Source organism: Genypterus blacodes, unplaced genomic scaffold (genome assembly GCF_046128005.1).
Source record: "Genypterus blacodes isolate CSIRO-AG114 ecotype Tasmania unplaced genomic scaffold, CSIRO-AGI_Gbla_v1 ptg000040l_1, whole genome shotgun sequence".
Lineage (NCBI taxonomy): Eukaryota > Metazoa > Chordata > Actinopteri > Ophidiiformes > Ophidiidae > Genypterus > Genypterus blacodes.
The window spans coordinates 2,262,036-2,288,373 of record NW_027466853.1 but is presented as its reverse complement, the minus strand read 5'-3'; the positions used below and the strand labels follow the sequence as shown (position 1 = coordinate 2,288,373).

The window sequence follows — 26,338 nt, the reverse complement described above, 5'->3', positions numbered from 1 at the left end:
ATAGCCACCTTTGGAGATAATTGCATCAGCTGGGAGAGATTATTATACTGATCGCCACAAGCCAAACAAATGCCCAAACAAATGATATTCGTTCAGAATACTTCACATGTGGGACCTGTCAGAGCTGCCCTTTGTCACGACTTCTCTATGTCTTGGCAATTAAGCCCTGCATCTCGTCTCCCAGCTGGTCTGTCTATTTAGGAAACCTTCAGTACTTTTGGGGTCAAATACTTATTTCCCTCAATCAAATGCAAATCAATTTATAACTTTTATATGATGTGATTTTCTGGATTTGTTTTTTGATATTCCATCTCTCACTGGTTAAACTTACAGGATTGCCATCATAACTGGCTGAGTTAAGTTGCTTTGTTTCCTTTTCACCCATTTTAACTACATATTACTTATTACTATCATTGTTTTCCCCCCTCTATGTACAAAAATAGTCTCCAAAATGTTTCATGAATGCATGCTCATTGTTACGTTTTCAGATGCCATCTTCAATTAAAAACATTTGGCTTTCATTTTCTTCTTTTGCCAGAGTGCCAGAAAATACAGTATATACATATTATTGCAGGCACAGACAAAATCTTGAAAATGCAAACCAATGGAGAACGTATGGACTATAATTGGAAAACCTGAAAGACTTGAAGGCCCAGGGTGCATCATTTCTACCAAACCATTCGAAAACTGTGTTTTGTTTTTCAGGGTTAGCTTTCTGCTGATGGATATATGGCTTGCTCTTTCTGTCTGTCCTCCCATGGGAAGGCAACAGCAGGGGACTTTAACACCAGACACACTTTGATGTCAGGTCAGACATCATCTTTGTTGGGGTTATCTTTGTTTTTCACTGTGGTCTCTTCTATATTTGTTCTACAATTCCATTGGTCCTGTGAATGTCGCTGTTTTATTACAACAAAGTATAAGCTCAGAGAGTGTGGGAGGTGGTAAGGTCAAGGTCTTAACCTGCCCAAAGGGATCCTATTTATGAATTCTGAGTTGTAAGGTGTGGACTACACTGGGTGTGAGAGTTTCTATAGATTAAGTCTGTACCATCTACCTACCATCATGCAAGCAAGAACAATTCCATTGGGTTATTTGTAAATCACAAAAATAACAATCACTACACAGTGCCACTAGATATGCGATCACGATAAGAGAACTCTAATATATATATTAGTATAATATAAAGCCTCTCCGACATTAATAATCGTGCCAATGTCTAATTACTGACACATTGTTGTAAGGGGTGAAACAACTAAAAGTCAATAATATGGCATATTTAAAAGCCTTGCTTTGTAAGGCCTGGGACAAACTGTCTCACGATCAGCAGCAATTGTCCATATTTTCCACGAGCGAATGTGTCAACAGCATTGTCAATATGTCAGGACCCTGCACTTCCCTGCCCTGCTCCACCATCACCTTCTTCACCATGGGGTTCTGTCTGAGCAAGTACTTCAATGTCAGAGCCTGAGCCTAATGTTGTAAAAATATTTCAGTGTGTATATCATGTGGAGTCCCCATTTCTTTTTCCCACATATGTAACAATTGTAGGCACTTGCAAAAATGTTGTATGTTTAGATTGTACCTAATTTTTTGTAAAATAAATTATCAAAGCAGTTACACTTGCTTTAAACGTTTTTCACTCTTTTTTGATGTATAAGAAAATGTTGTTAAACTGCACAAAAGACATTTTTGATTTCTCCCTACTTCTAGCCACGATTGTGGCGTTTCCATGGAGGTGCAGAACTAGCAGATGCAAAAATAAATTGCATAATAGTGAGTAAAAACGGACAGGAGCAAAAAAAACAGCCAGAAACTGCTTGGGGCTCAGAGGGTTAAGAAGGCTTAAGAAGACATCTTAAGTCTACTGTTGACCTCTTCATTTATGAATTGACAGTAATTCCTGGAGGCTGTGGAATGTCTTGATATCCAGGGAAGCTCAAAGTCATGCAGAAGTTCAAAATGTCTTAAAAAGGTGGAAAGGTAAAGACAATAGATAATTTGGCCTAAGAACAAAGCAAATTCAACAGCTGGATAAAAGGATAAAGGACAGTAGCTATATTGCTTCTGTCAACTAACCACAGGAATAGTCCAATATTAGTCAAACAAAACTATTACTCTATTATATCTATACTATTACTAACAAATTTAGGATCAGGTGATGATGCCAGCAGCGTTTCAGAGTGTGACCATTTAGGCGCAACTATTGCTAGACACAGCAACCAAAAATCATGACTAGGCACAATAGTGTGGTAAAAGATTTTTTTTAAACTTCAGCAGTTTTTAGCTCATGCAGTGGGTAGTAACAACAACAGACCTTTTTATTCCCTTCTCTCCATTTTTCTTTGTATGTCTGTAAATGCATACAATGCATGATCTTTCACCCGATCATTAAGGTGTATGCTTCAAGTTGGTTAGAGCTTAATTGGTATTGTAAACAAGTTGAGAGTTCATAACATCAAAATGTAATTTCCATGCTGTACATCCATTAACTTCATGTGAATGTATAGAAACACATAGTACATCTATAGAATGGTTTTGTTGGGCCTCTTTAGCTGCATAGGAACTGTACAGCTACAGTTAAACTGGAAACCAGGCTGTTACCTTGTTAATGACCTTCATAAAATCATTTAAAAAATAATAATAATATCAGCATCACCCAGCACTCCAGCTACAACCAGTGAAATTTCCTGCAGGTCAAGCAACATCAAGCACCATATCCAGCACACCAGCTACCTCCAATGAAACAGAGCCTGCAGCAGGTGAGTTCAGCTAATTGTATGTTACAGCTGCAGTTATGTTACCAATGTCAATATGGCCAAATCCAGACACATTTCTGCCATAGTTCAATCAAATATTCACAACCATTTATGAAGACACATAACTCCGCTTGTACCTCTGGAATGATTTTCTCTATTAAAGGATGGTAGTTTATTTACATTCTGCCAATTCTTTGGCAAAACCTTTAACCATTTAACCCTTCAGAAAGCCCGAGGAATTGTAGGTCACACACACAGTATTGCCTGATGTGTAATTTATCAATCATTATGCATCCATACTAAAGGGCAGGAGCGATGAAAATTCAGCGCTCAGCTTCAATCAGCAATGTTAAAAACCACAGACCAAGCCAGAAATCTTGGTGTATTCATGCCCTCAAGACCTGAATTTCAACAGCCACATTAACACAATTCAGTCAGACAAAGTCAGCCTACTATCACCTTAAGACTATATCAAGGATTAAAGGATTTATGTCTCAGCAGGATTTAGAAAAACTTGTCCATGCATTTATCTTCAGTAGACTCGACTACTGTGACTGTCTTTACAGGTCTACCTTAATAAATAGACCAAATAAATCCAACAGACAGCTGAAGCTGATCCTGAACGCTGCTGCTGGAGTCCTCACTAAGACCAAGAAAATGGATCACATCACTCCAGTTCCGAGATCCTTACACTTGCTTCCTGTCTGTCAAAGAATTGATTAATACTACTAAAATACTACTGCTGGTTTAAAAAAATCACTGAATGGTCAAAATCTTTGAAATTTGCCGGCGATCTGCCGGTCTCGCAACCAGGCGGGCCGAATCGCGGGCAGGGCGGGCCGGATTAAACGGCTTCGCGGGGCGTAAGTTTTCCACCCTTGCTTTAATTACACCAAATGATCCATTTCTTACATTGCACTGTGACTTAATTCGGTGGTTCCCGAACATTTTCTGTAGGGCCCCCCTCTTATAGATCAGAATCTAACTAATGTAACTACTCTACATATATAAATAACAGTCTTTATTTGACTTTTACTATTCAAGATGTGTTTTGCCCTGCATGCCTTTGTACCTCTGTATAATCCCACTGGAGGTTCCTACTGCATACCCATTCGTGGAGAGGGAATCTCTCATGGATTTGCCTCTGCCAAGGTTTCTTCTTTTTCCTATTCCATCTAGGTTTACTCAGGAGTTTTTCCTCGTCTTCCTTGAGAGCTTTGGGCTGGGTCGAGAATTTGTTTTATGTTGTTGGTCTGTAAAGCCCTTTGAGACATTGTATGTGATATTAGGCTATACAAATAAACTTGACTTGAACACCTGGATGTGCATCAATACACAGTCAGACAAACTAGAAGTGGCTATCCTGCAAAGATCGTAGCAAGAGCACAGCATTCAACGATGACAAAGGCGAAGAAGAAGCCAAGAGTTTCAGCAGAATTACCTACTCATATTCGGAACTCGCTTGAGTCTCTGTTGTTTTGGGACACAAAAATGGAGGAAACCACTTTCTTAAAACACTGTTGAATATCTCAAGTTTCCAAAAGACTATAAGGATGGTCCATAAGGCTTCTGGTAAAAAAAATGTGTGTATGGCTAATGACAGAAATGCACAACAAAATTTTGGGATGAAAAAGACATGAAGCCAATTCTGAAAGATAATCAAGGTAAACCATTGTTGTGCGCTCCTTTGCCGACTCTGGGCCAAAGCAGTAGGAATGATGTCCAACATAACTCAAGCTCTATGTAGGCCGTGGCAAGTACTGCAAGAGCACAAGCAATAGAGCATTCCTTACTGACAGGAAGAACTTAGAAATACAAAACCTATAAATGTCAAAATGTGACATCGCTGACATACGTAGGCCATTTAGTTTTAAACGTGATAAAAACATTTTTAGTAAGATTTAGTAAGTCACAATGAGGTGCAAAAACACACATGCCTTTGTTCATCAGGCAGCTGGTTGTATTTAGCTTTTCGTGCTAAAATTCATATGAAAAAAAAAAAAATTGGGAAATTGAAATGGAATTTAGAGGAAAAAAATACACAGGGCCTTACCCCAAGTCAACGGTGTCAAACTCAAGGCCCGCTGGCCAAATCCGGCCTGCCGAGTTATTTTATGTGGCCTGCGAGAGCAAAATAAACTTCTATGCTCGTTTTTTTCTTATAGGAGGCACATAATTATTAATTATTATTATTTATCTCCTGTATTTTTGTTAGTGAAAGCAAATTGTAACTGTCCAGACAGAGTTGAACTCTCTATGTTCCTCCAAGACTTTTTTGGATTTATACACGGCTAGTGAGTCCGTTCAGTTCACATTTCTAGATGTTTGAAATGTACATTTACAATAATTTCTCGATGGTGACAAGTTGTTTCATGTATACTGTATTGTTATTATTGTTGAAATTGGACTTGTTTTACTTAAGGAATTTCAGATTATTCATAATATATTTTGTTAAAAGATAGTTTAATAAAAGTAAACATCTGCAATATGAACTTGTACTTCTTTGCACTAAAACAAAGGGGAAACTTGGAGTTGTCCATTTACATCCATTTATAGGTTATTATGCTATGATGTTGCTGCTCCGGCCAGCTTGAGTTTAAATTGGGCTGAATGTGGCCCCGAACTAAAATGAGTTCGACACCCCCTGCCCTAAGTTGTATGAGTTATTTTAGTTATTAGTTAATGTTTACACTGTGTAATGGAATTGAAAATGGATAATATTTCAGAGTAATACAAACCTCGCTTTGCAACTCATCATCACTCCTGTGGGATGTCAGCATTTCAAACAAGGAGGTGCACAGTTCCTCTGCGCTGGACGAAATCATGTTGCCTCCATTCAGGTACCTCTCCACCTCTGTTCTAAGGAGGGATCCATCTACAGACCATTCCCCAGATCTTCCTAAGCGGAGGGCCTCTGCCTCATCTGCAACCCTCCTACAACTTTGTTGGTTGTTCAGGAAATTCAAAATGTCCAAGGCCACATTCTCCTCTTCAACCCCAGAACATGACAGGTCCTGCAATGGGTCCACTGTGAATGTGTCATGTGAGAACACAATGTTACAACCAAATGTGGAGCCTTGTTTGAGATTTTGACAGGAGCGCTGAGCCTGAATGAAGTCTTCCACTTGGAAATCTCCAGAAAGAGCTACCAGCCGTGCCACAGCAGCAGAGGAGGTTTCAGCAGCGGAGGAAGGAAAAGCACCAAACATCTGCTTAATGGCCCGGGTTTCCTCAGTGCCCACACAGTCTTTATTATGGAAGGTCTCAAATAGAAAGACAGCAGCGCTTTCAATAGCTCCCTGGCCATTTTCATTTCCCACTGTCAGACAAAACACAGAAACAAGATGTTGAGACATTCATTTCATGATTACACCTGTGCTTCAGCAGAAATGTATTCATTCCAAGTAAAGATGATTTACTGGATATATACATACATACATTTATGGATGTTAATATACAGTATATATATTGGTTATAGTGGTTATTAACATCCAATAGTGGATGTTAATAACCACTATTTTCAGTCATGACAATTTGTGCTTGTGGACAGAATTGGTGTTAAATGTGAAATACTTTCAGTCCATAGCTCTAAGGGAGGATTATGATGTGTTCTAAACAGTGTTGGATGTAGTATACAGCATTTAAACTCATCCTCCTTACTCCTTATACCTCATTAAATAATATTCCAAATAATTAATGTTTAAATGGAAATGCATTTCACAAAAAGAAATAGTAATAGAGTAATTGTCCAATTAAGAGTAAAACTCCCAGAGAAAAACTGAAGAAAATAGAGTAGATAAGGGTGGAGAGGCAGGGAGAAGCCAAAATAGCGGAAAAGGGATTTAAACCAATTAAAGTGGTTGCTGTATGTAGCAGAGCAGAACGGTTGCGTTCATCGTCTGACGAGCGCACAGTAGAGCATCTATTCATTGGGAACTACCAACACTGGCTCAGGGCACAGGGAATCGCAATTGCGTTGTTTCATCCTTTTCTTCATATTAAGGCTTTTTAGGACTTTCTTCCTCGTCCTCCTACAGATTTATGGGCAGGGTCGGGAATCATCTGTTCTTGTGGGCATGTAAAGCCCTTTGATATATTGTATGTGATATTATTTGATTTGTAATCTCTACGGGATTAATCACAGAGACAAAGGAAATAACACAAAGTTTCACTTAAGGAGAGGGGAGGTGTTGTTAACAGTAATTCAGCTCAGTTTGCCAGAAAGACAAAATGTAGACCTTACAAATTTTCACATCTTGGCACTAGCAACCAATCTCTGCATGAAGCAGGCGTGTCTGGTGTAGTGGCGAAACTGGAGAGTTAAAGTCATTACATTGTTACAAATGAAAGAGGACTGTGGACTCAAGCCAGTAATTATCAACTGAGCCGAATGGTTACAGCATTTTGTCAAAGAATTTTGGTCATAGACAAAAATGTCATATGCAACAACATTTGAAGCACATTCAGTAAAAGCTAGAAAGCTGCAGTAATATTAATGCCATGAAAATGAGTCCAGTCCAATATTATATCTTTAAATCCTCAAATGCAATTACAAGTACCTAAACACCAGAATGTGAGATTACATCAGACATGATCAAAGCAGAATATTTACTTCAGACAACTGACATGATTTCATTTAGGAATTTGCGACTAAGAGAGATGGTGATGGCGATGATCCATCAGCAATCACAAAGGGATCCTACGCCTCCATTATCAGTTGAATTCAATTAGGGTTATTAATATACAGTAGGAGCATAACATCATTTATATAAACTGAACATGAAGTTGAAATTTTTAGTTCACTGGCTTGCTCATTCTCTATTCTACTGTAGATGTTCAACTTCTAACAGTTTTTGTAGTTTGTTGTTTTGCCAACTGAATATGTAATCAGCAAAAACAAGCAAATAAAACCGGACGTGACTCAACTGAGCCCAGTCATCTTTTGAAACCAAAACGCTCACCATCAGGGAGAGCATTAACAGCCTCCACATTGATTTCAAGATTCTGGCTAATCCGGTCTGATTCTTACCTCTTTGCTTGCGTTGCACTGACAATGTTTTTATACATGTTTATTTTTTCACTTATTATTGAAAAATTCTCTATCTTGTTTGATTTGATGATATTTTTAATAGATTACTGCTTGTTTTACCGTGTCTTGTAACGCAGGGGTGCTTAGAAATAAAATGCATTATTATTATTTTTATTGCTGAAAAATAATATGCTCAGGAATAAAACATTTTACATCATACAGCACCCTTTTATTGCTTATTTGAAAGTAAGTCATGAGTGTGATTCGTATTATTTACCTATCTGTTTGGCTGCTTGAAGGAGGCTCTTCAGTTCCTGATTGGCAGCTTGCTGCTCAGCTTTGTTGTGATGGTCGGTAAAGAAATTGACGATCTTCTGCCATGTCAGGCCCTCTCTGGCAAACTGCTCCTGTCTCTTCAGACGTTTTGTCTACCATGAGTCAGAGGGAGAGATACAATTACATTTCAGACTTCCTTTCACCTTAGGAAAAGCGATCCAATACTGACTTAATACTTACCACTGTTTTTTCTAATTTAACTTGAAATACCCAAACAGAGCCTATGGCCAGTGGCATTGTGTCATTATTATTATACCAATGTCAATTTGTTGTTCTCTTGGAAACGGGGTGATCAGGGCTGAAATTGTATGCTGCATGTTAAGCGATGTTTTGCTATGAAAACAACTCTGACATGTGCTTTCAAGAACCGAGACATTCATGATCATGCGAACGCAGTCAAATTGATAGGTTGTTTTTTTTTCTTCTTAATATTGCCCCCGAGACCGATTTTGTTGGTGGTTTAGATGTAGCTAATGGTTAGCCATGGCCTGGTTGTTGCCTAGTTGTACACGGACGGTAGCAGAAATGCCCCGGCTAGTGCAGGAGAACATGGACACAGAAGCACGCAGGCATGCAGCATGAATTGTGGTAATTGAAGCAATAATAAGACACAGCTCAAGTCCTCACAGAGGGAACCAAATAACTAATTCTGTTTCTTACTTTATTTGCAAGGACCTTCGCTCATACAGTGTGGTTGAAAACGCCGGTTTGAAAATGCATTGAAAATGCAACAACAAGGTCAGGTCAGGTCAGAGATAAAGATATCGCTTTGCAAAGCAGAACATTAGTTTGATTGTTGCTGTCCACACCATAGAACAGAACTCACTTGCTGTACTGTATACCCTATGCACGCATGCTTCCATCAGAGCACGTCTCGGAGGTGTCTTGAGGCAGTGCGTCTTCTGATAAGAACCATCACAACATTATTTTTGAGTACGTCTTGATTCTTGGTCAAATTGAAGGTGTTGTTGACATACCGAACATTGGCAAATTAACCAGAGAATAGCAAGCAAAGCTATTATGCACACACTCTGCTGATGCTCCAATTGTGGATGATTAAAAGTTTTGGTCAACTGTTAAGTGTTACCTTGTCAACACAAGTCGATCCAATGGCCAAGTGAAACAATTAATCCCTGAATCAAACCAAAGCAAATGAACTACAGGTCTGAATACATCCTTAGGATTTCTTTGAAAAAAATTAAATCATTGATTATATGTCATGTGATGTTACTGCTCTGGCCCACTTGAGTTTAAATTGGGCTGAATGTGGCCCCGAACTAAAATAAGTTTGACGCCCCTGCCCTATGTTGTATGAGTTATTATTAGTTAATGTTTACACTGTGCAATTAAAAAATAATTATTATTGATTTGAATGCTTTACATTTTATTGACTGAGAAACAGTTGACTCAGAAAGCTGCGGGTTTTGTTCTTTTTTGTGGACATTGCCATTAGTGGAGGTGGATGGGCCTGGCCTGTAGTTATCTGCGTTTGCCAATATGCAGAAGGGACATTAAAACAATGTAGAGATCAATCTCTTCAGAAGTGTGGATTCTCTTCAGTTCTTTTACTCCTTCTTTCGATAATTTTTTTCCTCCAATTTATGAATTGTTCACATTCAAATCAACGCACCAGGAACATGTTCATAGCTTGTTTCAATTATTCCAATCTCAAATTCAACAATATACTATGGTGATAATTCTAATTTACATATGAGAGAGAAACTGCAATAAATAAACACCTACACATAGCTTAACCCCTATGCTCTGACCAAAGCTGGTCTCACCTTAAGATCACAGAGGCGTTGGTTTGAGTCCTCCCTCTTGCTGACGGTGGAGAAAGAGCGCAGTGCACCTGTGAGCCTTGGTGGTGGAAACATGTTTCTCCATCCACTGTGTCAAAACCTGAGTGACACAAACAATATATGTATATATACAATAATATATGTCACTTCAACTCTTGGTATTTAATAGTAAAGTACAAGAGATGTTATACAAAAGTCCATCACATATGTCTTACCAATCTAAGACAAACTCTGAATACCGAAATTTGACATTGTATCGTCAAAACAACAGAATTGACACCTCAGTAGGACTTTTTCTTTTAAACAAATGTTTACAGTTCCCACAATATCATATGTGGATGTTAAAGTAAACACATTGCCCGTCACATTCAGGCTGAAGACACCAGTTTACACGTAATAGAACAGCGGCGACTGGTGAACACTATGGTGAGAAAGGAATGTTTGGTAATTGAGAAGTGCTCCAAATTTGAGAATGGCTAAAAACACTTCACTAAAAGAGCTATGCAATGACCGAGTTAAGATGTAAGAGAGCTTGTTGAGCAACTGTTTACAAAGTGCTCTGTGCCACTTTCTCTGTAGTATAACTAACCAACCGGGTGCTACCAGAACTTGATGTTGCTAGCTAATGTTAGCTTGACACTGCTTCCACCGTTTAATGATAAACCACAGAGGCAGTGAAAAGCTGCTGGGTCCAATAGAGGAGTAATGACCAGAGTTCAGACATCATTGTTCACTATCCTCTGAAACGCTTAAAGACTCACATTACCTTCTCAATAGTACAGGAACTGTCAAACGTGTGCTACTAGCCGGTCTGTGGACGTCAGCTTGCGTGTGCGCCGCATGGCATTGTGGGTAGTGGAGTTTCTATGGGCAGGGAGTAGCGAGAAAGGAGGAGAAAAGAGAAGTCAATACGAACAAATATCAGCAATTGTTTATTCTTCCGAAATGAGAGTGAATGGAACAGTCAACATGTACTTTTTCAGAGTGAAACCTTCCTTCAATGTTTCATTTGATTTAGTACTAATTGTTTGTGAAAAGATTGAAAACCAGTTAACTTGTAAGGTTGGTCTTCGGAAAATCATACTGAAGTAATTTTGTTCTCATAATGGCTATATTTCTTAATCACAAATCAAATTCGCAGTTAAAGACATCAAGTCAAAAACGAAATAATTAAATCTGCATTCTTTAAATCTAAAAGCTATGAAATATTTTCTTTTATCCTAAATAAATTTTTGAATTCCTTTCACATACAAATGCAGAAAAAGATAGATAGTTTAAAATTTGTTGATAGCATTTTTTTAACATGTTTCAGGCATCATTTAGTTTGACTTATTGTTTATGCTTCTGCTAATTTATGCTAACTGTATATAAAAACATCACAGAAACAGCAAAGCTCACAATTGTTCTAGAAACAATCACGGTGAGATTCCATACATTGTATGTAAATCTGTACCGAATTTCAGCCATCTAGGCCCAGTGGATCATAGTTTACTGTCGTTTTACTAAATTGGGGTCGTTTTCCTCCTTTTGTGGTTATCTTGTGTGGATTTGTCAATCACACTAACTGTCCCAAACCTTTTTAGGACCACGGACCAGTTTCATACAAGACAACATTGTGGCAAGCCCATGGTGGACTGTAACACAGAAGCGGAGCGTGCAAGTTCAACATTAGTCTTTAATGATCTGCATATATCATCAGGCCCAGGTTAAATCACTCCATCGTTCTGTCGATGCTGTGGCAAGCATCAAGTCTATCACAGAACACACACACTATAACTGATGGTGCCACTAGCAATTACAACGTAACTAAATCTAAATGTAACTAACAATAAATACTTATACAAACAATTAAATAGAACTTTCATGTGAATAACAGTAACTACTACTACTATTAAATAATTAAAGAAACCCATCACAGTAACGGTAAAACTGTAAACACACCACAACAAACATCGCGCCCAAGGGTCCCCAACCACCGATAATCCCCAAATACGATACATTGCCCCCTAGCTGTCCCCAGCAACTTGTGTGGCTAAAACAAAGTGTTGGGGAAGTCGACGCCAACGCTGGCTCCGGCCGGTGACTTCTCTGGTAGGGCACAGCCGTACCCTGTGCCCTATGATAACCGCCATCCATCAAAGACTGCCGTGGAACTGCACTCTTGAATGAAGAGGGTCTCTGGTAGCACTTCTCCATTGCAGCGTGGAAACCTGATTGCACCGCGCTGGGGGCCTCCCCGGGGAACACGTCGGACTGCCGGCACATCATCGGCAGGGCTCAGGTGAGGTAGTGCCGCCCCCGTGTGCAAGCCGAAATCGCCGTTCCGACGCACTCGGTTAGGGTTAGCTAACTGCATCTTGGGCATCATCATTTCTAGGCATTAGTGATGGGTCATGCGCACAAGCATCGGCTCTGGGAGCCGGCTCTTTGTAGTGAATCAGAAGAGCCAGCTCGCAATCGAGTGAGAGCCGGCTCCCAGTTTTTTTCCATTCGCTGCTTAGGTTTCACTTTCAGTGCTCAGTCCCAGCTCTGGTTACGACAGAGCTTTGTTATTATTGGCCAGCATGGCGACCAGCATGCGGCATTCACGTGAGAATTGATAAAAATAATAATAATAATAATAATGATAATAACTTAAGGATGTGTAAACAGAGAGGGGGGCGGGGCAGACACACCACTTGACTCTAGAGATGGGCGCTACCGGGTATTTGGTATCGATCCGATACCAAGTAACTACAGGGCCAGTAGAAGTGTGAAGTGTGAAGTGTGTGCGTGTGTGTGTGTGTGTGTGTGTGTGTGTGTGTGTGTGTGTGTGTGTGTGTGTGTGTGTGTGGGCCAGGCTGAGCGTACCTGCAAGTGACAGGGCATCAAAAGATGAGGAGGAAGGGGGAGCAAGGTGTGATGCTCCGCAAAGTGTGATGCTCCGCAAAGTGTGTGTGTGTGTGTCGAGGGGAGCGCGCTGAGTGGGCGGGCCAGGCTGAGCGTACCTGCATGCTTGAGCCAAGTGACAGGGCAACATCAAAAGATCTGCCCAATATCTGCCCAAAACAGGGCAGATACTCACGGAGAGGCGAAATCGTATCAGCCCATCCAAGCTGAGGCATCTGATCTTCCTGAATGCTAACCTGCCCTGAGGACTAATGCTGTTTGCTGGAGTTTGGTTCTGGTTTTGGTTCTGTTCTGTGGATTTGTTAGAAATCTTTCGTTCATTTGTCCAATACAAAAGTTTAATTGAGGACATTATTAATGTTAGCTTGAGTTTGGTTCTGTTCTGTGGATTTGTTTGAAGTTTATTGTTAAATAATAAAATAAATGCACAGAATTAGGCAATAATAAGGTCTCTCATAAAAACACTGAAAGCAAAAGGCTTTTCAACACATAAACATTGATCTTTTTGCAAAGTTAAGGTAAGCTATAGGCTACAAAAGATCCTAAATAAAGAGCCGATCGGGAGTCGAAAGAGCCGGCTCTTCTTTGGGAGCCGAGTCAAAAGAGCCGGCTCTCGGAAAAGAGCCGAACTTCCCATCACTACTAGGCATGGAGTCGCTGATCGAAGTCTTCATTCTCTCCGGTCGAAGAAGCCTTCCTGCATCCCCACTTCTGACGCCATTGTGGGAGGGGGCGGGAGTTTAACATTAGCATTTAATGATCTGCAAAATTCATCAGGCACAGGTTACATAGCTCCTTTGTTACAACAACAACAACAATAACAACAAGAATGCGCGGCAAGCATCAATTCTTTCACAGAACACACACTATAACTGATGGTGCCACAAACTATTACAACGTAACTAAATTTATTTATTTTTGTTTATTTATTTGAATAGGGGTATGGTAACAGGTATGGAACAAACCAATGCCACACACCACAGCATTTATAGCCTGAGCTAATTTGCAATGCCCATCCCTCGAGGGGCCTTTAAAACACATAAAACATGAAGACAATACACAAGAGACAGTAAAACACAAACTTTACAATAAGTCTGGAAGCATCATTCATGAGTACAGGACTGCTCCCTCTTTAAAAACTGTTTCAGTTTCTATTTAAAATGATCCCAGTCTGGATCCCGTTTGAGTTCAGTAGGGAGGGAATTCCACATGTTGATCCCCCGAACAGAAAAAGCAGTTTGTCCAAAAGCAGATTTACGTAAAGGTCCCTTATAGTTTCCATTGGATGCTCCACGAGTACCTGAGCCTGAAGCTCTGAGTGGAACCACGGAGTCACCGAACACCTCAGAGGCCTGGCCGTGTAGGCATTTATACATAAGTTTAACATTGGAACATTTTATAAAATTATCAAAATTTAGGATGTTTAATTTCTTGAGAAAATGGCAATGATATGATCTTATCGGTTTTCTGGCCAAAATTTTAATTTGCACAATTGTATATCATCCTAAGAAGCCTGGTTATTGAAGGTGTTACTTTTGACCAAGAGGTTATACAACAACTTAAATGTGAAAAAATCATAGAGTGCATGAAACTATTTGCAGCATGAAATGCTGAAATCAGTCTAAAAGTGTGTGAGTGTGTGCGAGTGAGTGTGTTGGGTTATATAGTAACCCATATAGTATATATAGTAACCAAATAATTTGATTCTACTGTACACATGTCGTTAATTGGTGAACTACAATTTTTTCCAGACCCTTAGAAAACACAGACATAGGAACCTACTCCTGATCATAAATCAAGTTTCAGCCTTTATGTATACAAACCCTATAAGACCTATTTATTGATAAACCATCATTATTTTTTGAACTTTGCCTGGACCTCTTTGGATTTCCTTCCGTCTAAGAACCCCCAGTCACCACCAACAACGTGACCAACAAAGGGACAGCTTTTTCGGTATAAACGGTCACTATAACAGGAATGATACTAATTGGCCTGTAGTTGCTTGCTTGATTAACTGCTCATGATTTAAAAATTGGTATTACCCTTTGATAGCTTGCATTTACTGGGGAAACTCCCACTGGTTATGGACAGGTTAATGAGATGAGTAAGAGGCTTTACCAATGTGTTTCTAAATGTAAATCTGAATGTAATGTACGGTTCCAGCGCTGTGCAAGCGGCAGCCAGCAACAGTTGCTCCCTCTTCTTTCTAGGCTTTTAGCTGTTTTTCTATTAATCTTATGTGTTTTTTGTTGCCAAATCAGTTAGGGTTGACTAGTGGCTCCTTAACATCAAGATGCTGTGGAAAGTGGTCTTGGTTTTCCTCATTTTTGGGACAGTTCTGCTCAACCGAGTGGCCGTCTCAGCCCAGAACTACGGCAGAGTTTTTGTTTACACGCGCAATCAGCTGGTTTCTCTTCAGCCGACCGCGTTGGCACTGGAAAAGCCCGAAATCCCCACGGAGTTGAGAAGGATGTATAGGGGATGTAAGGCTGGGGTGAAACAACGAGAGAGGAAACGGAGATACAAACTTTATCTTCCTTCGATCACCATGGGGAACGTGAGATCGCTAGCTAAGAAGACGGACAGGCTAGCTTGGGGAGGACTCAGTGGGTGTATCGCGAGAGCAGTGTTTTGGGTTTCACGGAGACATGGCTCCACGAGGACATCCCGGACTCCAACTTGAATGTCGACGGCTTCCAGACTGTTCAGGCGGACAGGATTCACCTAGAGAGTGGCAAGAGAAAAGGTGGTGGGCTTGCTATCTTTATCAGCAACAAATGGTGTAATCCTGGTCATGTCACTGTGAAAGAATGTTTGTGTAGCCCAGATATTGAATTGCTCGCTATGAGTCTAAGGCCGTATTATTTGCCGCGTGAGTTCTCACATGTTATCCTCTTGTCTGTTTACATTCGTCCCTCGGCCAGCGCGTGACGTCATCTACTCATCTGTGGCCGGATTCCAGACTCGGCACCCGGACACTTTCATTGCGATATCTGGGGACCACGTCCCTCTGGCAGCGACACGTTCCAATGTTCAAGAACTTCGTGGACTATCCAACCAGAGACAACAAAACATTGGACCTGCTGTATGCCAATGTAAAGGCTCCGTGGCCCTTCCTCCACTTGGAAGGTTCGATCATAACCTGATCCACGTGCAGCCCCTGTACAAGCCTCTCGTCCAGCGACAGCCTGTGACTACAAGGACAGTGAGGAGATGGTCACAGGAGGCAGATGAGGCTCTGCAGGGTTGCTTTGAGGTTACCGACTGGGACGTGCTCTGTGACTTGCATGGAGAGGACATTGATGATCTCACAGACTGTGTAACAGGGTACATCAACTTCTGTGTAGACAGTCGTAGACAGTATTGTTCCTTCAAAGACTGTACGCTGCTTCATGAGAAGAAGAGAGCCTTCCGTGTCGGTGATAGAGAGGAGATGAAGCGAGTCCTGTGGCTGGAGCGAAAGCTTCAGCAAAACGACCTGAGGGGAGGGAGGTGTGGAGCGGCATGAGGACCATCACTGGCTACAAGCCGCCTGGTAGCCAGACAGCAGGAGGGGACCAGGACTGGGCCAACGAGTTAAACCTGTTCTTCAATAGATTTGACGAGAGGCCCGTTGCCCACTCCTCCAGCTCTTCAGCCATCGACCGCCCTCAACCCTCCAGTCACGCTGACTCCCCTCCCCCACCATTCCCCCACAACAACACCATATCTGCTATCCTCCCCCTGGCACCACCTCCCCCCAGCAATACTTACACCACTCAGCCACCACCTCCACCCACCAGCATCAGCCCCACACAGCCTCCCCCCATGGCCTCACAACACCTCTGCCCCCACCACCACACACTGCACAGCTATCTTCACAGAAGGGCAGGTCAGGAAAGAGCTGTGCAGACTCCGCCCAGGTAAGGCTGCAGGTCCCGACGGCGTCAGTCCAAGGGTCCTGAAAGCATGCGCTGCCCAGCTGTGTGGAGTCCTACAGTACATCTTCAACCTGAGCCTCAGTTTGGAGAAGGTCCTGGTGCTGTGGAAGACATCCTGTCTGGATCCAGTCCCGAAGAAGTCACGTCCCAGCACCCTCAATGACTACAGACCGATGGCACTTATGTCCTACCTGATGAAGTCCTTGGAGAGACTGGTACTGTCGTTCCTTCGGCCCCAAAACCGTCACTGGACCCTCTCCAGCCGAATCAGCCGAAACTGGGAGTAGCAAATATAAAGTGCATTAAAAAAATACAACTCAGTTACGCTGAATTAGCGAGAGCCCTGAGCTTGTGTCTCTGCAACGAGCCGGTCCAATCAAGGGTTGATGGGAGACAATGACACCCTAAGTGTGTTCCTTATGTCCAGTCTACTCCATCAGTTTGTTTTACTTGCCGTCACTGCAGAAAACCCTGCTTCACAAAGACAGGATGTTGGAAATGGGAGTGTGGGCCACAGTTCTATGGAGGGGTTACACACACACACACACACACACACACACACACACACACACACACACACACACACACACACACACACACACACACACACACACACACACACACACACACACACACACACTACATTACGATCATTTGGCAGACGCTTTTATCCATTACCGCTTACATTACATTACCACCCTTCGCAGAGGGGGGAGCAATTGAGGGTTCGGAGCCTTGCTCAGGGGCACCTCGGCAGGGGCTCGAACCGGCTACCCTCTGGTTCCCAAGCGGAAGCACTACCCACTGAGCCACTGCCTCCCTACACACACAACACACACAACTTTAAAACATCTGGAAAGATTACATTACACATCAATTGTCTGTGCCCAACTCCTTTCAGTTGAATCACTTCATGCATATCTGATGTGTGGTGAATCTGTGCAGTCCATGTCAGTTTAACAATAAATTGTCAGAGTTTGCAGGACGGTGTTGTAAAAACCAGAGACTCCTACCAGGACTCGGTACTGGTTCTTCCATCAGCATGATGGCTATTACCACGATACACCACAGGAGTTTGTGAGGCTGCTTCAGTGCTCTGCAATGGAGGCACGAGGCATGACAGGCTGTAAGGAAATAAGTTTGACCTTAAGACTGTTACTGGGCAGAGTAATGCTGAAGTCAAAAGGGGAGAAATTTAAAGCTATTAAAACTGGTTTTAATGCTAAAGATTAGCCTACCCGCTCTAAATGTTCTAACTCATTTGACATCTCAGTACACAAATGAAGTGTTGCAATTTCAATGCTCATTAAAAAGTGCAATAGTAACTGATTTGACCATAGCCCCGTGAGCCAAGACGTTTCCAAGTGAGTCCAGACAAAGCTACCCGGCATTATGCAAACACAGCCTGTTTGGACTCAAACCTGGATCGACCCGTTTCCACCAAGGACAAGGGGCTGAATTTTTGGGAGGCACCTTTTCTAACGTCATTTACCTTCTTTCACTTTCCTAGTGACGAGCAAATGTAAACGTTTAATGTAAAATCTTGCAAATTGCAGTGAAATTCAGCAAGTTGAAATGCTTGCCGTGGAAATGCTTGTAGTTGAAATGCTTGTAGTTGAAATGCTTGTAGTTGAAATGCTTGTAGTTGAAATGCTTGTAGTGGAAATGCTTGCAGTTCAAATCCTTGTAGTTGAAATTCATTAAATTGAAATGCCTGTAGTTGAAATTTGCTACATTGAAATGCTTGAGGTTGAAATGTGTTAAATTGAATTTCAATAAATAGACATGAACCCAAAACACCATTGTATCAGTTTTGGAGCATGTGCAGCTGCAGCCACTGCAACACACATGGACCCAAAGAGTCAAGGCTCACAGGCCTGTATGGAAAATAACAAACACAGAGTTTCACACACAGTGACACCTGTTGCCGTCATCTTGTTGTGGGATCAGGAGCGTTTGTTTCTTACCTGTTGCTGTCCACTTCTTGTGGGATCAGGAAACAAAAGCAGAGAGTGCCAGGTGAATTTTATTGAGTCGGGTTAAACCATGACTGATTGAGTGCGGGTGGGACATGTTCAATTTCAAAGCGGTTTTGTCTCTTTCTAAAGGTAGGCTCATATTGGTGAACTATGACAAACTACATCAAAATTATTCAAAAGTTAGAGTTGCAATTTATATACATCTATCTATTGGGGTGAGGTTTATGTTTCTGTGTGAATGTGCTGAGCTTGGTTTAGAATGTGCTGAGCTTGGTTTAGTCCACCAGTGTCTTGGTTTAGTCCACAGAAGTAATCATCGCCAGCAGTGCGACAGCGCCTAACTGGAAACACGCGCACAGCGGAGACATGCGTCGTTTCCACGGTGGAAGGAAGGGGCTTGAGGATGTAGCAATGATGTAAGATAGACACCAAGATAAAATCTGAAGTTTATCAGATCTGCCCCGCCACTTATCATCTTGCATATCAAATGGTGTGTATACGTATTGTGTATTTGTACATATATACACAATTATATTGTAATTTTAGCACATTGCATTATATACTGCACCCTATATATTGAGCTCCTGTGGCAAATAAGTTATAGTCAAGAAGTCAATTTGGAAGGTAAGAGGCATGAAGAAAGTCCCTTTTAGGAGAGAAAAGGTGAATAATTCAGAGCCTGTTCTTTTCAACAGGCTGCCAACAAATTACTGGCAGTCCAAAGGTCTGAGGATTAACTGAGCCAACCTCCATCCACGCAGACACATACAGTGAGAGAGTCAAACAGTATGCATAATGTAAAGTGCTGTTGAGAGTGCATGGCAGATGCAGCTATCATGGGGGTGAGTTATTGAGATGTGATGGCACCAAGGAGTTTGCTTCAAAATGTGACTAATTAGGATGTATTTCTGGCTCCAGGGAGGAGCATGTGGAGGTATCTAGGAAGCACATTATCAGGATGTTCAGATGCCCTTTGACAAAAACAAATGGCTCCAGTGTGCCACAGGAGAGACCAAGAAGCTCTTTTGTTTCTGTTCAGAGCCAAGCGTGGATAGCATTCTGTCCCCTTTAATATGCCCACATATTCTGTATTGGAATAAAGAGGTTCATGCTCAGCAACTGTGAGGTCAAGATGTGCTGTGCACTTTGTATGGGAAATGAAAAATCAGTTTGAAATAGGGCTTGGTAAATGATATTGATTTTTTATATTCAGACTTTGTTAAACATAAATCTTGGACTTTTGCTCTGAGAGCAGTAGGGACCAAACAGCCCTGACCCAAGTTATTGATTTCACTCATTTGTTGCTGTTTTTCCGTAGTTGTTGCATCAGCCTTTCTTTTGTTGCTAATTTCATTAGAATTTGTGAAAGCAAATCGAGCATAAGAAGCCAGCTCTGAATCTGCTATGACCCTTTAGCTCCAGCATCCAAGTTGTCATCTCCAGCTTCTGACTCATCATCTCCAGCTTCCGAGTCTTCAGGCTGCAGCTTTGTAGTGATCAAGTCAAAAAGTCTCTGACTGCAGCTTCCAAATCATCAGTTCCCTGGTCCTCACTAGCCCTCACACTGTGGTTGCTATGAATACTCTACTCTACTTAAACACAGTTCTAATAATAAAAGTAGGCTATGGTGGAGGTTTTTAGTACCATTGCTAAAAGTGTTCTTCCCAAAGAAGCCAATAGATAATAGCAGCTGCCTCCTAAAATACTGTATAACAGTTACGGTTCTGAGAATACCCAAGGAATGTTAATCTTAAGCAACTGGACTTGCTAGCAAAGGCTTGAAGACGTTTCACCTCTCACCTGAAAGGCTTCATCCGTTCTGATGGACTGGTGAGGAGTCACAGGATTTAACATCTGTGGGGTTGTAGTCACGGTCATTGATACCCCTGATCAGCCATAATCAGGGTTGTTGATACTCCCGATTAGTCCTCCTGGTTGTTGTAATGATTGTTGTTAAAGTGATTGGAGTCTCTGGCCAGGTGTTGGTGATGACGACTGTTGTTGGGTTCTCCCTTCTGCTGTAACAATGTTCATTGAATGATTGTTCTCCTGGGGAGAGATGAAAGTCAGTTAAACTTCTGGGATATCAATGATATATTTTAAATAATACAATCAGTCTGTTACCTGATTAGGTAAAATTGTGATTGCTTTCTTACTTGGCTCAGTCAGCAACTACAATTCCAGAAATAAAGTTAATAGTTATTGGAAATATAATGCAATGATAAATGTGGTGGTCTAAGACACATCTAAGCAGAATGAAATGCTAGATGTGAGATGAATGTGATGAATAAATCTGTTTGACAGTTTGTGTAACAAATTTACCTGTATATGCATCCGAAAGCAGGGAGAGCACTTAAACTTCACTGTGCTTGTGCTTTGTGATTTAAGATAAATATACTGCTCAGAAATCACTTTTAGATGATGCATGTGACAGAGAGCTCTAAATAAAGAAACTGGTCCAGTAAGCAGCCAGCCACCACAAGCTTCATCCATCAACAAACACAACTGCTTTCTTGGGAAGTCGCACGTAAGACACAATTCATCACATTCATTCTCACATATGAGGAGAGACAAAATGTCACAGTGCATTGGCTATGAAATAAATGGTCAATGCAATAAATAAATACACATACATCCATACTGAGCATTATGAAAAAAATTATTGTATATTAAAACCCCTTTTCTTTCGCGCCCCCCTTATGTAGATCAGAAGTTTTCCGCGCACAGAGGAGTTAGACGGAGAAAGGGAGACAAAAATTGCACAGTGGACAGCAAATATAGAGCATTTAATGTGGAATGGAGAGAGTAATTTCTTTTTATACTGCCCACTGGGTTTACTAAACCAGTGTGTCTCACATGTTCAGAAACGGTGGCACGTGTCAAAAGTGCCAATGTGAAAAGGCATTATGAGACAAAACATAAAGGTTTTGAACAAACAAATATCTGAAGTGAGATCACACAAAACAAGTGGTCTTCGAGCCCAATATGAGCAGACTTTACCAGGACCCTGAGCCACACATTCACTGCCCAACAACCTGCTAATGAGTGTTCCCTCAGAGCTGCAGGAAGTTTTCTCTTCTCTTTTTGTGTTGAGATTTATCATCTGTGAAATTAGTTCAGACCGTTGAGTCAAGATGTGAAAAAGAAAATGGGAAATTCAAGCTTTTGCTCCCTTTCTTTATTTAAGTTAAGCACTTTATTTGAACACAATTTTCACATTTTATTTATTCATTTTACATGTATACTTATTTGGAAATGCAGCCCTACCTTGACTTGGTATATTTATGTTCTATGTTACGTGCCAATAAATATTGTCAAAACGTTTTTGAATCGTGCTGAATTCATTTGATTTGACAGTCAAGTATTGATTACATGCAGATGTTGATACGACTAAACTACTGAAATATCACACTAAATAGTTATGATCTTCAGGACCTTTGCTTCAAGAAATGTTCTCTAACTGGAACTCTTAACACTTTAGTTGAATACCCCTGGTCTATGAGATCAAATATGGTATGTTATGTAGTGAGGTTGTGCTCATGATTACTGACTGGGAACTACATAGACCTATAGCCCTGTTTAGAGGCTTATTGAATCCAATATTAATTAAAACGGCACTATGTAACTTTTTGATGTGCAAATGTCATCTTCATATCAACATATATAAATGATACGAATAGATAAGGAAGATTGCTGTGGTGTTTGTTGAGATAATGCCCATCTGTGTCTTGTCTTTCTATGCAAGTATAACATAATAAATAAACAAACACAGTGATAATAATGCAATGCGTGCCACTGGTAGCAGCAAAGTCATTTTCCTTACTCCTCAAGAATGAGCACAATTGTTAATGGCTTCACACTCCATCTTAATTCTCTCCCCTGCTCCTGTTTCTTTCTATGTTATGAGATAAGCAAACTTGTAAAGTGCTCATTAGAGTGCATACCTCCACCAGGTATGAACAAGCCTGGACAGAAATGTTCTTCAAACCTACAACCTTCTTGTTGTTAGGTCACAGCAGAGGTGTATGTTTAGGTGAGGATGGTAGGGACTAATATCAAGTTGCTACTGAGGTCTCCCAGCCAGTATTTTTAATGATCTTGAATAATCATTATTGCATTATTGCTATTTTGATGATGACTAAATAAGTGAAGAAAAGTTAATCTCAGAGAGAGAGGCAGGGGGAGTTTTCCTTTTGATGTATGTATCATCTTCCAAAGGATTTGTACTTGAACAAAATGTTGTTTTAATTATCAGCCCGCTGTTACTCCTGCTGACAGAGCAGACAGTGCAGTACAGAAGAATGAAAAATACTGTGCTTTCTCCAAAGTGATATTGGTTCCTGTTATATCATGCATAGTTTACAGCTGATAAGCTACAAGTTCTACATAAAATGTGAAAAAATACTTTACCTAAGACTAATGATTCTTTTAGACTAATTATTCTAATTATTCTTTTACCAGATTTTGATAGAAAAGTGTTTTGTTCTTTCGTTCTTTTGTTCTTTCTTTCTGCTAGTTTAATTTCTTGTCTTCTCAGGTTTGTTTCTTCATTCTCATCTCATCTCAGCTTATCTCATCTCCTCCCATCTTATACTGTGAGTTAGAGTTGTATACCTTGTTGGATCACAGAGCTGTCATTGACTATTTATTTGTAGCCACCACAATTCAACGTTTCATGCTGCACACTGGGGTGCAGAGGGGCGGGAGCGATCAAAGCTGCCTTTCATTTCAGCTCCAGTCTGTATCCTCACATCAGGCCTGTGTCACTGCAGGGATGAGCTTCTTCACTACTAAATTGTAAATGTTCTTATATGTATTTTTTGTCCAATGGTCTCAGTTTGGACCTTTAATTTTTGATCCTGGCATTTGATTGGCATGATATGAGGATATATACAGTTTTGGGAGAAATACTGAACAAGTGGAATTAATAATCCATCTCTGTTTGCCGGTCTTCTTCTCTGTTCATGCAGACCATAAAGAGCTATCTATCTCTGGGTAAGGGTGCATGCTACTAGTCTAAACAGAGCTGAGTGTTGTTGAGCAATTTAGGATTTAAATTGAATTTCGCTTTTTTCTTACAGGGGCTGTAATGGCCACTCAAACATCATTTCATTGCGAAAATAACTGAACTGAACTGAATTGAATTTCATGAATGTTCTAAGTAGTAGTTGTGGTTTTAGTAAAAGTAAAACAGTGCAGTGCCAGTTGACATCAGTCCCAGTTGACGTGTTGTGTGGGCGAAATAAACACTCTGTGGTTGGTCCTGCCCAGCCTGGCCTTATTAGAAAATGTAAAAATGTACAAGTCTTCACAGCATCATGCACATTGATAAAAAAGACAAACAAAGAACAAATTAAGTCAGTAACGTGGCCATAACTAGATTGTTGACTGTGACACTGAGCTGCACCGGGACCTCCACAGATTCCTAAAATGTCAGGGTTGCCTTGACGACAGCAATGCAGGTGACATCAGTCTCAAAGTTTCAGTCTTACCTGTGCCACTTCAGAGGTTGCTGTGTTTATTATTAGCTCATGCCACCTTATACACACATGATCAAAGCAGGGATTTTATTGTTTTCCAAGCCAGAGACGCGTGTTGATTTTATTACTGTAATAGACTGGAAGAGCACAAGAGAACCTGCGCCAGGATCAGGTGTAGCTCTCTTGACATTTCCACAAGGCATTTTCTCTTAATTCTCTTTAATCTCTCTCTCTTAGCTTAATTCTATTTGATAACATTTTTTCACCCTCCCTCTTCTGTGTTTCCTTCAGTATGCAACCTCAAATTGCACAACACAAAGATCAATGGATTGCATCACAACTGAATATCAATTATATATTTGATATTGGGATATACAATATATAGTAACAAAGATGTGGTTCTGAAATTTTCTATTTTAACTCAACAAAGACCATATTTGTGATATGTGGTGAAGTTAACTTTACCATATGTAAGCCAAGTGAGAGCTTACAAATAAAGATGCTAATAAGATTTTTCTGAATTCAAAGATATTTCAATGGCTTTATTTACTTATAGTAGGTTAGTTATAGTAGTAAGTTATAGGTACGTTTTCTCTCTGGAAGATGTTCTCCGTTTGGAATAATGGCAGACTACATGATAAAAACACTGTAAAGTTTGTTCTAGATTTCTTAGACTTTTATATTTTTCTTTTTGATTAGGTCAAATGCACATTGAAGGATGTGCAGCATTTTGTTCCCTGTAACTTCCACCATATTCCAAAAAAGGGTCATTTGGAACATCAAAGTTACAAGAAGGTATTCTGATATGTAATTCAAAAACAGTGGTTCTCTGTGTGTGTGTGTGTGTGTGTGTGTGTGTGTGTGTGTGTGTGTGTGTTTGTGTGCGTGTGTCAAAAGTGAACACTGCAGCCTTCCATTTACTAGAAAGTCACTATAAACATCTTTTTTTTCGTGCACTAATCCACTTCCACACATGCACAACTTTCTGTTTGCACTGATCAGACTCCTTGCACTATTTATTGACATATTTATTAACTTATAATTATAGTTAGTAAATATAGTATATATAGTGTATATAGTTTATTCTGTATATATTCTATATTCTGTATATATAATAGTACACTTTTGCACTTCTGGTTGGATGCTAACTGCATTTCATTGGCTTGTACCTGTACTTGCTCATTGACAATAAAATTGAATCTAGTCTAATCTAATCTAAACGTGAAGCAGTGCCAAAAATCCACGTTTATCGTTTAGGCCAGCTACCAAACTAATAAAATGATTCGGTTCACGAGATGTTTTTGTATTTCATTTTTTAATACAAATGTAGATTAAAGTGCACGCGGTGTGAAGTAACGCAGTCTGGAGGAAACGATGACAGCAAGCTGGTTTGATCACTTCAGAAAAAGCTTTTATTTTACAGGGGATATTCAGCTTTCACAGATTCATGTGATGTATAAACTTCGTGGTACCAACCAGAGTCAGAGAGTCAGACTTCAACTTTAGACAGATCACAACCAGAAGGTGATCGGTTAGTGCGCTGTGACCTGAGGGGAGATTAAGGTCCGCGTTAGTCCGACTTGGTTCTGTCGGCGCCTACAGCCGCGTGTGTGTGTGTGTGTGTGTGTGTGTGTGTGTGTGTGTGTGTGTGTGTGTGTGTGTGTGTGTGTGTGTGTGTGTGTGTGTCTGTGTGTGTGTGCGCGCGTGTCGTACCCCTGGCCGGGTGGCTCTGCCCCCACCTCCCGGTGCTGTAAGCAGTAAGTCCTGCCGTCCGACAGGAGGCGTGTCTCCCCTACGGCCGGAGCGCGGAGCAATGCAAGCGGAGAGAAGCGGCTCGGCTCCTTCACAGAGACGCGAAACAACTTCACCGCTCCAGGTCTCCAACTCCGCTCCAGGTAAGCTCCGTCCTCCCAGAGCGAACATTCACCACGACCTCTGAAAGCTTTTCTGTGTGTTTCAGGGTTCAGGTCAAATCAAAGAACGCGTTTTAAAACTATAAGCATCTTTTCCACGGTGTGTCTGTCGTCAAGCCTCACCGCAGTGATACCGCTCGGGTTTGAAGTTTATCGCCGAGTTGTAGGTGGAATGTCTGTTTTAACATATGCGCCGAGAGTCTGAACTCTGATGCAGTCTGCGGGTTATTA

General features: G+C 40.9%; 1 protein-coding gene across 1 annotated transcript in view; it reads right to left on the bottom strand.

Moving 5' to 3' along the window:
• ascc3 (activating signal cointegrator 1 complex subunit 3) overlaps nucleotides 1-10,765 on the bottom strand; it is an 80,474-nt gene extending 69,709 nt beyond the window's left edge. The window contains exons 1-4 of the mRNA XM_076148424.1: nucleotides 10,693-10,765; nucleotides 9,909-10,026; nucleotides 8,066-8,216; nucleotides 5,498-6,078 (exon numbers count right to left, since the gene is read on the bottom strand). Of these exons, the coding sequence (XP_076004539.1) occupies nucleotides 5,498-6,078; nucleotides 8,066-8,216; nucleotides 9,909-10,001 (825 nt within the window). The 5' untranslated portion in view covers nucleotides 10,002-10,026; nucleotides 10,693-10,765. The remainder of the gene's footprint in view (nucleotides 1-5,497; nucleotides 6,079-8,065; nucleotides 8,217-9,908; nucleotides 10,027-10,692) is intronic.
• Nucleotides 10,766-26,338: the final 15,573 nt, after the last annotated feature.